General features: G+C 43.9%; 1 protein-coding gene across 3 annotated transcripts in view; it reads right to left on the bottom strand.

Moving 5' to 3' along the window:
* Positions 1-3190: 3190 nt before the first annotated feature.
* LOC131890164 (protein draper-like) overlaps positions 3191-13239 on the bottom strand; it is a 39263-nt gene continuing 29214 nt past the window's right edge. For all 3 annotated transcript variants that reach the window (XM_059239456.1, XM_059239457.1, XM_059239458.1), the window contains exons 5-19: positions 12801-13047; positions 10306-10426; positions 10095-10232; positions 9816-10030; positions 8428-8610; positions 8282-8356; positions 8069-8214; positions 7024-7188; positions 6850-6948; positions 6222-6773; positions 5885-6133; positions 5213-5494; positions 4918-5127; positions 3770-4011; positions 3191-3693 (exon numbers count right to left, since the gene is read on the bottom strand). In XM_059239456.1, coding sequence (XP_059095439.1) covers positions 3442-3693; positions 3770-4011; positions 4918-5127; positions 5213-5494; positions 5885-6133; positions 6222-6773; positions 6850-6948; positions 7024-7188; positions 8069-8214; positions 8282-8356; positions 8428-8610; positions 9816-10030; positions 10095-10232; positions 10306-10426; positions 12801-13047 — 3176 coding nt within the window. In that variant the 3' untranslated portion in view covers positions 3191-3441. The remainder of the gene's footprint in view (positions 3694-3769; positions 4012-4917; positions 5128-5212; positions 5495-5884; positions 6134-6221; positions 6774-6849; positions 6949-7023; positions 7189-8068; positions 8215-8281; positions 8357-8427; positions 8611-9815; positions 10031-10094; positions 10233-10305; positions 10427-12800; positions 13048-13239) is intronic.

Raw genomic sequence — 13239 nt, 5'->3', positions numbered from 1 at the left:
GCTGACCTCAGCAATGTGAGGCTGAAACTTAGCTAAAGGATTTTTTTTGAAAAAATTCGCTCCTATGACTTTAGAGGGTGTTGACTCCTCAATCACTCTCGACTAAGAGCTATATATGTAGATAGAGCTCTCATATCGCTCCAGAGGGAATTCAGAAAAAAAAGATTACGCCTCTTAGTTTACTAACTCAGCTTAATTTTTTTCATTCAAATGGGGCTGTTTTTGACCTCATGCAATCTTTGCCCTACAGAGTTAATGTCTTGTTTTGTTCATGATCAAACACACATGCTCCTCGAATTTGAAGCACACTGAGAATATATCTTATTCCACTTTTGTGTACTCTCTCAATGGATCACACAACAACAGGGTTTTGTATTTCAGTTGCTATGCAATCCTACTATGATATTTCATGGAAGAATTTAGAAATCGTGTTCGACCAATCAAAGACTGCATGCAGAAGGACAGAAAGAAAAAAGATTGCCTACTCTATGAATTTGGAATCAACCCAATCTTTTGTGATTGATGGAAGAGACATCTAATAAAATTTGATCATAATCCCATTACAGACATTCATTTATGGTTACCTTTATAAAATAAGGGATGGACCAAAACTCCTTGCGAATTGAACTATGAGGATTTGTATTTGATTTATTTTGTCATAGTTATGCAATTTGCAAAACTTGGAATAAGTTCAATGCTATTTCTTATGCTTTTGTGAGATATCATAATACAAGAAGTAGCATGGGCATTTCCATCGAAAACTAACATGACATTTTATCCACCGTGGTCATGCGTTAGTCACAATTTCTTATAAGACGGAAAGCTTCCAGAAAATATCACGCACCCTCTTCGTTTTTCCATTCGAGTTTCCAGTCCAGAAAAAATCTTCACAGAACTTCTTAGAACACCAATTTGAGCTTATTTAAATAAAATGGCAAAGGCAAAATCTAATGAAGATTAATTCTAACCGTCGGAAGTCTACTGGTTCAATGTTCCGGCTTTGGTTTTCCATGTATTGTAAGTAGTTAAATCCTTAGTACACGATATTGAAAAAATCAATTAAGCTATTAACGGGTATCATGTGAAAATAAATGTAATTAGCGTATGGAAAGATCCATTTCCTCGGGAAAAGATGCTCTATGAATTAATTGGGGCTATTTGACGAATTGGTGCAATAGTTCAATGAAATGAAGCATCTTCATTTGCCTTTACCTATAAAGTGGTTCAGCTTTACACCATATGGGGAAACATAAGCAAGCTCTTTCAGGGATGTTCTTGTTGGTTTGTTTTGTTTGTTGCGGAACCAGATGGCAGCTCTCTCGCTGGGCCCACTACCTGGTATATGTTTCCCAATCAAGAGATATTTCCAATCCATTAGCAAAATTCTTTCCTGTCCTTTAAGATTTTAGGTTGTTAAAGTGGCAATGGTGTTGTAATTTAAGTAGCCAAGAATTTAACCAAGGGCAAGATAATGGAAGGTACTGTAGATACTCCACTAACATACTAAAGCTGTTAGGCGTGTTATCACCATTCCCAGTGAGCAAGTAAGTTATCTTTAAAACACGTGCTTCTTATTGAGTACAATGAAGAAATATCAGTTTTGCTCGCGCATGTTTGAAGTGTAATATTTGCATCAAATGATATGCTTTTATGGGGTTCCGCAAGAAAAAAAACTCGCAATGAACACAACGTACTTGTGCTTTATCTTCAAGGCAAGTGTAGTGCCATGAAAAAGTCAAGCTCACAGTTACAAAAACTGGCAATAGATGGCGATCATTTCTGAAACTGATGACGCCAATTTGAAATCATGAACTGAAAAAAAGTGAAGGGTTCTGGTAACCACTTTTGGAGCGCTTCTAGATTATCTGAATCTTACAGCTTGATATTTCTACTTCAGGTTGCGTAAAGTTAGATGAGCTTTTGTGTTGCTGGCCTACAGTAGATCAGAATATAAAACGCAAGATGTGTTATAGTCGTCCTCATGACAGAGCTAGTTACAGATATCTTTAAAACTTCAACTTTTTCTTTCCATCTCAAAGTCACATTTCTTCTCTGAGACAACTAGTTGACTAAGATGGACAAAAATATTGACAAAAGGACAAAAACAGCGAGATAATCAATGGAAAAGAGAAACTGAAATAAGCTCAGACGGAACAATGACTTCTGTCCAGCGTCTATGTAGTTGTAAATTCACACTTTACCAAGAAATTGGAATGAACCCTTGAATAGCGATAAGAAACAATTTCAAGCTCGTTCAAGCATTATGAACGGAAACGAACAACGAAGTTGCAACATCATCAAGTCATCTACTCTTTCCCCTGCTGAGCAAAGTGAAGTGACCTTATTTCAAGATGAGCTGCTGTTCCAACTTTTGTTGCTCTATATTGGTGGTTCTAGTGACGATGACCAATGCCAAACAGCCATTCCAAATGGTATCCACACTACCCAAAAACCAAAATGCCACCGTCCAAGAAGGTGAAAGCTTCACTCTGAGTTGCAACGTGAACAAGTATATTCGTAGTTGTGTTTGGCGCCATTTGGACAAGAGTTGCTTCTTACGCTACAGCGCAGCCGGACAAGGTCTGGTGAAGAGCAAGTGTCTCATATTTGACCAGAAAATCGATGTCCGAGGCAATTATGCCCGGCATGAATGCCAGATTCTGATTCATCGGGCCATGCCCACGGACTCCGGGGTCTGGAAATGCGAAGTCAGGGAGTACGTATCCTCTCTGGCCATATTTGCCACACCCAAGGTGGTCACCAAGAACTTCCGTGTTCACGTGAAGAGCCCGGATCCGATTGTGGAGGTGAAGGAGGATGGCCTGGATGTTGGGGTACGAATTGGGGGACAGACTGTGCATGAATATTTGGGCACGGATGAAAATGAGGCCCAAGAGCGCCATTGGGCCTTGATTGGAGTGAGCACGGGATTCGGAATATTTATTCTAATCGTGCTCATAGCCATTTCAATTGTGGTTATGAAGAGGTATGGCCTGTTCCAAAGGATGTCGGACCGATCGCAGAGTGTCAAACTCACAGATATTGAAGAGGATGATGTACGAGCTGGTGTTCAAAATAAGGAGAATGAAAAGGCCATGTCCAGATTGGGCGTGATCACATACGCCACCTCCCAACGAGTGTTCTAGAATCAGGATGGTCGGGACCCGAATGAAACAAGGCAAATGTGGGCTTCTTTTTTTAACGCACTGGTTTAATGCAACGCTTGAACTTTGGATAGGTATATCATGGATCGCTATGAATGCATATTGCGCGTGCTGAATATTGCTCTCATACCCTGGAATACACGTCGATTCCAATTACATTACTTATATGGGTTGGTTTTCGTCACAGCCGTGGATAACATTATTGTATCTGTCTTTGTCTCGCATATCTATGACATTTAATAAACAGGGAATGGTTTGCTTATGACTGGAAACGTTATCACAACTCATGCTCTTCCTGCAAGCCCTCGATCTCGCCTCCTGGTTTCTTCAAGGCCGGCAGCACGGCCTCACTTTGGCTCCACGGAATGGTGCCCGTACTACGGGCACTGGATATCCCGGAGTCGGGTTCTCGAGTCTGAGGCGGAGAGAGCTGTTTTTGAGGTTGACCCAGGGGATCCCCTGAACTGCTCAACTTGGAGGAATTTAGAGTGCCTATACTTCGAAGGACCTCATTCGAGAAGTCACCAACCTAATAAGGAGCAGAAAAAGGTGACTGAATTAGGCTCATTTCATCCGACATTTACGTACGATTCCGGGACACGCACCTTTGGGATTTGGCCCTGAGAGAGGTGACCAGTGGAATGACGTTGACGTAGACTGACATTGGAAGCGTTCTGAGAGGAGTCGTGGTCTTGGTCTTGGAGTCTTCTTTCGGAAGTTTTGTTTGACCTTAATGTGGAAGTGGACTGGTAGTTGGGTTTCAACTCGTTTAAAGGCCTGGTGAATTCCAGTTTGTCGTAGCTCAAAGAGCCACCCATGTACTCTCCTGAGTCATCACGAGGGTCTTCTAAAGAATGTGGAGCAAACTGTTAGTTATGAACAAGAAATACAAGTTCAAAGATTTCGAAAACGGCATCAAAATACGCAATAAATGTGCCCGCTTCCACGTTAAGTAGTACACTCGTTGAGAGGAGATAACAAATATGGCTTGACTTTGGAAAAATACGAAGTAAAAAAGCTGTTTCAAGTTGCATTCAGTTATCTGGGACCAAACCTCAATTGTCAGAACCTGGCACAATTTTATTTAAATTGATTCTAACATACGTACGTCGAATTTTTCATCAAAACTATACTTCATCCGTCCCAGACGGAATTGACGAAATTCAGTCCGAACCAGCCTAACTTTTAGGGGGGGCATTTGATTTTTTACTGGACCTCCCAAGTTAGGCCTCAAGTCACCTATTGCAATCCCCTTTTGCAGGCTTGCTTACTTCAAGGTCAATTCATGATAGATTACGGACGGTTTTCAGAAGTAATCCAATGAAAAAAAACTAATTCGTTACTCGCGTCATTTCTAAAATACTGAAGCCCAGTCAATTAATCCAAATTTGACGTAAAAGCTCGATTGCCCCAACAATAACTCAACCTAACAAGTATTCACGCTTCTCTCGTTAATAGTGATTTAGACCAGTACACATCACAAAAGAGCCAAATTTGTCGACAAAAATCGTAATTTAGAGCCAATTATTGACGGGGAATGTCGATTCAATCCAAGCAGACCCTCAAAAAGTTTACATTGATTTTCCATAAAAGAGAACATCGATGTAAATTTTAACTTGAATTAACTTCTAAACCAAATGTACACCTGTCATATCCATATCCAAGTATACCAAACGTCCTCCCGAAATTTCAAACACAAAAAGACCGAAGAAGCAAGTAAACCGTTAATTACTTAATGCAGCGCCGATGTTACCTCTTTGGAGAGTGGAGCGCCCGCCCAGACCCGTTGATGAAGCGGCCGCAGCCTTTTTCTGAATCTCCTCATACATATTTTCTAATTTTCTGTTGTCCTTCAATTCGTCGATGGACACATATAAATTTGGATTGTTGGTGTCAGCATCACAATTCTTGCGGTTGTTCAGCGTTGCATAGCCAAACGCATTTCCAGTGCAACCAAAACCACCTGAAATGACGAGGTCAGAAGTCCGAATTTCTATTAAGTACCCACAAAAGCTTGGCCTGATCTTTGAAGTCTCTGACGCGATTACCTTGGTCACTGGCAGAGTCATCCTCATCCTCTTCCATTTCTCGAGAGCGATACCTGGCGTCTTTTCCATAACCAGAGGCCGCACCCCCTGCCACACCTCCGCTCCCGCTGAGCTTCTCCCTCTCCGAATTGACGTTCTTCTTGTGAGTCCCGTTGAAATGATTGATCACCCGACTGCAGCTGTTGTTGAGGGAGTGAGCAGGTATGGTTTGAGACACGGACATTGGGCGTGGCGACCCTAGGAATCCAGGAGTGTACACTGGATTATCAAAATGGTGTCGATCTGGAATGAAATAAACATTCTAAATTGATGCATTTGGTTGAGACAACAAGGTGATGTCCGCGTAAGCCAATATGCTCGTGAAAAATTCATGCCCCCGTTGGGAAATTGTGGCAGAAAATTCTTGGTTGGTCATTTTAGATCCCATCTCTGTCCTGATGGACTAAGAGACCACGATATCGGCCTGCCTGCTCATGGGAGTTTGCCCCAAGATCCTGCTTTTCTATTGGATGATGCTTTTTTTTGTTCATGAGAAAAGGGCAACCTTGATGTTATTGAATGAAAAGGGATAAAGGAGAGGGAGGAAATTCAAGAGTGCCGCCGGCAAGTCCAATATATAGGGAAGATTAGCCAATAAACTCGACCGCTGGAAGGAAGGAATTCATATCTTACCGGGTTGAGTGGAAGGATCTGCGTGATAATGAACATGGGCCAGTTCGGTTTTCAGGCGCTTCAACCGCTTTTGATACCGATGGTAGACCATTATGAATATAATGACTCCACCCAGAAAGATCACAATGATGATACCAGCCAATGTTCCACTGTCGCTATGGTCTTGGGAGATGGCTCCCGAATCACCGGCACCCTCCAGGTCTCCAGTTTTAGCATTTGGATTGGCACTGGACAACTGGCAATTGCTTCCTAGAGAGTCCATAAAAAGCCACGTTCTTCTCAGTTACCTAATCAAACATACGAGTATACGCCACACCAGTGACCCTCAGTTGCTTACCTATGAACCCTGGGCGGCACACGCAGCCCTCGGTGGGGTGGCAGACAAAGTTCTCATTGGAACACTGACACGCCTCATAGCAGTCCTCGCCCCAATATCCTTCCGGACACAACTCTTCGCATCGAGTCCCAGTGTAACCGGGTTTGCATTTGCATCGGCCGTCCACTGGGTTGCACGTGGCATCGTTATGGCAGTAACACGAGTGGGTGCAATTGGGACCGAACGTTCCCAAAGGACATGGCTCTCGGCAATCAAGTCCCATCCATCCACCTGGACATCTGCATTCTCCGTTGACGTGATAACACTCGCCATGGTTCTGGCAATTGCACTTCCCCAGACACCGGCGTCCGAAGGCGCCCTTGGGACAAGGTTCCATGCAGAAGAACCCGGTGTACCCTGGCTCGCATTCGCATTGACCCGTGAGATAGTCACACGTCCCGTAGCCAGAGGTACAGGGAGGACAGGCCTGTTTGCAATTTGACCCGTAGAAGCCTTTCTGACATGGACGGTCGCACCTGGCTCCTGTGTAGCCGCGTTCGCAAACGCATCGACCTGTGAAGACGGGGTCCTTATTGTTTTTGAGGGGGGGGGGCTTTTCCTATTTTCTTTTTTTGCCATTCTCTCGTACCTGACTGGGGTTCACATGAGCTTCCGTTTTCGCATTCGCATACGTTTTGACAATTCGTTCCAAAACGACCCCTTTCGCATATGGATTCACATCTTACACCTTGGGGAGAGAGAAAAAGACGCCTTTCTTTGGAATTGTTCCTAAGTGGATGGCGTTCGTTCATCCAATTGTTACCTCTCCATCCTGCCTTACAAAGGCATCGTCCCGTAATAGGGTCACAACCATCTGAATTGGAAGTCTCACAATTGCAACGATATGCGCAACCAATTCCAAAACGGCCTCGCTCACAAGGAATTTCACAATTGCGGCCCTTGAAACCAGAAGGGCATTTACATTGACCTGAAAACAAGCCAATCCTGGTTAGAAGAGGGGGGAAGGAAATCCATCTAGGATACCCTTGTGTCACTACAAACCCGTCCAACAACCCCCCTGGATATCGTTCCCCGTCCAGTCTCTTTCTCTTGGAACGCCGTTTATTCTTGTCTAGAATGCGGCTGACCCTGTGGGGTTTTGATTTTGGATCTTTGTGATCTCATCCCCACGTACGCACACACGCACACACGCACGCACGCACTATCACTCGCTCACGCAAGACCTTCTCTGCATGTGAATTCAGACTCCTTTTTGTCTTGGTATTCATGGTGCATTATTAACACTGGGGTTGAGGATGATCGTCGGGGTTCAAAAGTCTCGCGGACGATCCGCGGCGGATTTGGCGGAGAAATGGAACACATTTTTGCATAATCTTTTCATAACCTTTTTCTTGGAGGGGTTGGTTGGTCGGAGAAGGAAGAGTTAGCCTACTGTTGGGGGACTCAAGAAGGAAATGGATATTGCATTTGAGAGGATCACATTGCGAAGGGCCAAAAGTGAAAATAATGTCTCGGAACATTGCGAACACAAACACTGTGATTGTCTCCTTGTCGACAGTTGCATTAATGGGAACACAAGTTGGTTGGAACAACTAAAGGAAGGCCTTAAGCAGCCAAAAATATGACTTTCCAGCAATCTCAGAAGGTTTCTGCTGAGTGTGTCCGGTTTTCGGTCCACTGCAGAGTTGTAATTAAGAAAGAGAGGAAGGGAATAAAACCATGGCATGACAAGTCGAGGTCATTTTCAAAGAGTCGACGGACTGAAACTCATCCTCTTCGCCGTCAAATCTAGGGTAATAAATGTAGGCACACTCTGGAGGTTGGAAAGGAAATAATTTAATTGTTACCTGTCACGTGGTCACAAGAAGCCCCATTTTGGCACTGGCATTGTTGCTTGCATTCGGACCCGTAAAAACCGGCCGGACAGGGCGTGTCGCAGAATATTCCCTGCCATCCCGGTGTGCAGTCGCACCTTCCCGTCGACGAATGACATCTGAAATTCGTTCATTTCGTACCGATGAAAAAGAAAAAAAATCTCGGCCATGATCAATGGATCTTACCTGGCTCGGTTCTTGCAGCGACATTTGTAATGGCAATTCTTGCCATAAAACCCATCCGGACACTCTTCGTTGCATCTGAAACAAAAACAAGGTCAGTGCAGGCCTTCAAAGTTCGAATGTAGCAAAAACTTGGGCGAATATCTTACTTGGCGCCCTTGTATCCCGGTGAACACGTGCACTGTCCGTTGGTGGGATCGCAGTAAGCTTCGTTTTGGCAAGAGCAAACCTCACGGCAATCCCTTCCAAAAGTGTAAACCGGGCACGGGCGATGGCAGTGATACCCCGCATAGCCTGAATTGCAGATACAAGCTCCAGTCCACGGGTGACACCTGTAACAGTGTTTGAAAAGGGCTCACTTCGGAACCTGTCAAATTTGTTTCGTTGTGAAAGTTTATAAAACGCAGGGAGAGTAAACTCCCCATTTGTTGGAAAGATGGAGGGAGGGTAAAACCCGAATTTTGTGAGCATTTAGAAAGATGTTGTTAGCCATTCATCAACAAATATCGGGCTCTAAAATCCCTCCCATAATCCTCATACTTGAAAGGGCGAGTTCTCACCCCTAGATTTACATATCGGATGGGGTTGAAAAAAAAACTGGCCCTGGCGCCAAATTTTATTATCAGATTCACTTAAGATGCCAAGATCATTTATCAAATTGTAAGGCTTGGAATAACCTCAAGCGAAATGGCAGGACGTGGCTTTTTTGATTGAGTTTTGCGGTGGGCATTAAAGATTCTGTCCTAGATTCTTTACTCTAGAATCTACATACAGAACACAACTGTCATGTAGCTAAAAATACAAATGTACATTAGTGTGCTGAAAGCACGTTCATGTGTTCTTTGTTTGGCCCTGGTCGAGTAGGAACTAGAAACTGTTTCCTCTACTGTCACTAGAAATAGGGTGAGAGTTGGGGAAAAAGGTGGTTTGGCCAGATCGAGGGTAGGGGGGGAAAGAGGCCTCTTTGGGGGATGTGTTTGGTCGGGGCGTTGAGGCACAAGAAGCATGTGGAAGCTTCATTTGTCTTGTCATTAGTGGACCTCCTTGTTCATTTGATGGAAACTAGGAAGACCGCGGACAGGTCGCAGATCTAACTTGGAACAAGAAGACAAGAAAGAGGGGTGAGAGTAGGGGCAAAAGGGATGGTTTGGGGAACATGCTCCAACACCCCGCAGTGTCGTCGTCGACATCATCAACATCATCGCTATCATCATCATCATCACTGAGAATTGAATATGAGTCCCCTCAGTTCCGTTGGCAAATGTGGATCTTTCAGAATTTCTTGGCACCTAACCCCGATTAAGCAATAATTGCGAGGGGAGGGGATTGAATGGATTACCTAACCCCTCCTCGGTTGCCTCTCCTTTTGGGTCCAAATCATTGTCAACAATGACCTTGGGCTCAAAAAGCACTCTGGTTTATTAGGGATTTGAGAAAACCTTCCCGAGTCTAGTCACTCACAATTATGGAATGGAACACCAAGCAATTGCTGGCCAAGTCTGTCGTTAGTTCTGGTGATCTCTGATTATGGACTTACAGTTCGGTATTGTTTGGATGACAGGAACAGATGAGGGAACAATGAGGCCCATATGTACTTGGGTCCTGGCATGCCCTGCTTTCACACAACTGTCCAGCCCAGCCTTCGAGACAAGAGCATGATCCATCCATGGGATCACACGTCCCCCCATGCTGACATTGGCAGGCATGCTCACAATTCATCCCATACTTTCCGTAGGGACACTGCTCTTGGCACTGGAACAAAATCGTACTTCGTGATGCAATGATTCGGCAAAGCCAAATTTATTTGAGTCCTTACTTTGTTGCCTTGGAATCCGGGTAAGCACTTACACTCCCCATTCACGTGGTCACAGAGGGCGCCATTGTAGCAATCGCACCGCTCCTTGCAATCCACACCGTAAGTTCCTGGAGGACAAGGATTGGCACACACTAAGCCCTGGAAGATATCAACCCATTTTGAGAACTGGATGAAAGAAAGGGGAAGGAAGATGAGCAATGAATGCACTTACCGTCCAGCCCTTAGGGCAGTAGCACTTGCCGTTGACTGGGTGACAAGATCCCCCATTTTGGCACTGACAAGAAGATTTGCACTCGGTGCCATGAGTTCCTGGAGGGCACGGTTCATCACATCTGGAACAAAGTGAGGAACACTCAAAAATCATTGATCCAGTTTGTCTTTACGTGTTACATGTCCCATAATCAAGACAAAGAGATCAAAGACAGACAAAGTACAATGTAGTCCTAAATTGGCGTCACCCAAATACAAGACCATTTTTACGAAATATGCTTTTAAGAAGATGGCTTGTGGCAGATGAATCGAGAAATAGGTTATTGATAGTTTATTAGCAAAATAATGCTATAACAATTATTATTATTCCATCAATGCCAGACTTTCAAATGAGCTGATGGCAATGTAGAGTGCTTTGGACAACACCCGAGTGCAGATCGCAGTTTTTTGTAGAAATCGCTAAATCTCATAAAACGTCGTCAGAATATTTTCAGAGCACACTCCTTTAAATGGTATATTTAACAGAAAAAAATATTCGCTCATCAGAGCAATTCTTTCTTATATGGGCCATTACACTTAATCCAAGCTGTCTTTTGTCTTTGAAGGATATTCTTGAACCAGGAATCATAAAAAAATCAACAAACATAGAATAAAGACCGGGTCAAAACGTTTTAAAAAACAGAAACAAATTGATAAGGTCAAGTGATGTCACTATATCTTTTAGATAACGCCTTTGGATACCATTTTTAAATCTCCCGCTGTCATGACAACTTCTGCCTTTTTTTGTCGCACTCTCTTTGTCCAAGTTCCAGAGAACGAGATTGTTTGGACTCATGAACACTTTTGAAGCTTCGGCATTGGCTCTCTCTTTTCCAGTAACCCAGATTTTCTACTGTTCCAATGTATGTAATTGTCCACCCTCGTCCCGCCCTTTTGGAGACATCTCAGCCAGAAAAAAAGCGTCACTCTATATTCAAATGAACCAGGTTTTAATACCCTCCCACATCAGAACGTCACCATGGGCTGGACCTTCCATTCTTTCTCCCCCTTCAATTCGCATCTCCCAAGCAATCTTAGAGATCTCTGTTAGAGGGAACGTCCTTGGTTAGGTTAGACTCGTGGAGGCTTGAACTAGGATAATCCCATATCTTGAAACAGTTCTATAATCACTACAAAGTGAGTCTTCAGCTGGACTGTTCACGTGAAATAGGGATGAGGTTGAAACAGTTTAGGATAGATCGGAACCTGGTTGTACTCAGAACCAGATGTTCCTTGTTCCAAGGACGACTTAGACTTTGGATGGAGAGGCAAGTAAAATTTTGATTTTCTTTTCAATCTTTGGAATAGACATTTTTCCTCAGAATTGCTCCGCATGACAAAAGGTGTATGAATACCTGAAAACTCATTATAGTAAAGTGCATAAAATTAATGAGCTTGCTCTATTGCCGCTCCCGTGCTTATTAAGTCGGAAGGACCTATTATTTTTTATTTGAACTAAAAATCGAGGGATATAGTAAGCGGCTCTTAAACCTTGGTTCACTAGAAGAAAGCCGCAATCGGTAATTTAGATAACCATTTTTGCCCCCTGTTCCATTGGTTCAAGGTGTCCTTGCTTGATCCTCTTGAAAAGTGAGATATTCTTAAAATCAGAACAAGACTTCTCTTTGAAATTGGGGGGAGGGGGGAGGATCTTCGATTAGACTAATGGGTTTTACGCCTTACTCCGTGAAATACATCCATTCGTAGTAAAGGGGCTAATAGAGCCCTTACGGATGTCCGGAGGGTTGGAAATGGGTCACTTGAATTGCTGGCAAAAAAGGTTAAGCGTCTAGAACTACCCTCTCAAGGGTATGAGGCCACAACGGCCCTGGAGGCTGGAGTTGATGGTTTGGGATCATTTCCAGACTGAAGAGGGGAACCTACGATTCTAATCTGGGGGTTTTCATTGAGGAATAACAAGCATTATCCTCACTTGAGCTTTCTTGGCGAGCCTGCCAAATCATAAAGAGGCCAGGCGAGATGTGCAATTTGCATACACAGCATGCTTGGAAAAGACACAGAATCGTAAGCGGGTTTAAGACAGCAAATGGAGGATTGGCGGGTCCATTGACGACGTTTAGAACACCACAATGGCTGATAACGAAATCAAAAGCCTCAAGAAAGCTAGCTAGTGGTTAGAGTTAGTACAGAATTATCAACCAGCCTTGACTAAAAAAGCCCGAATCTTTCTAGCTTGGCTGAAGTGCTTCGAAACGAAGTACGTCTATTCTGGCTTCAAATATAGCCACTTAAATCGAATCATACTAGATATTTCAGGTAATTTTCATCTGGTAGCTTATTTCGTAAATTCTAAGCCTCCCATCAATGACGTCATCGGGTGAATTAGTGACGTCATAAGGTCAAATAACAGCGGAAACGTAAATCAGTCTCACCGTCACCGCAATGTAACAAAAAACGCAAGTGACTACAATAGCATTGCTTAAATTCAATACTCACAAGGCTCCTTTCCAACCAGCAGGGCAGGAACAAGCCCCGGACACGTGGTCGCAACTCCCTCCATTTTGGCATTTACATCGCTCCTGGCAGCCTTGCCCGTAAGTGGAGTACGGGCATTTAATGTTGCATTGCTTGCCTTTCCAACCCGCACCGCAGGTGCACTCCCCCGAGAGTGGATCACAATGGGCCCCGTTCAAGCAGGGACAATCGTTGCCACAATCCTCTCCCCAACGACCCGGAGGACAAGCTGTGGAGAGAATAATTGGATTTTCATTTGGCATCTTCCTCGCGTGGAGACATGACCTCGAACAAGATCGGTGGAGAAAAAATAGAAGGCTCTCCAATAAAAGAATGCACACAACTTCCCCCGAGTGCAAAACACTTTCCCATACACAGACATGAGGATGAGGGCCTCCTTCTTGGTCCACAAATTCATACC

This window comes from Tigriopus californicus, chromosome 11 (genome assembly GCF_007210705.1).
Source record: "Tigriopus californicus strain San Diego chromosome 11, Tcal_SD_v2.1, whole genome shotgun sequence".
Classification (NCBI taxonomy): Eukaryota; Metazoa; Arthropoda; class Copepoda; order Harpacticoida; family Harpacticidae; genus Tigriopus; species Tigriopus californicus.
Note: the sequence above shows the minus strand (reverse complement) of the source record. Positions and strands in the feature narration are given on the sequence as shown.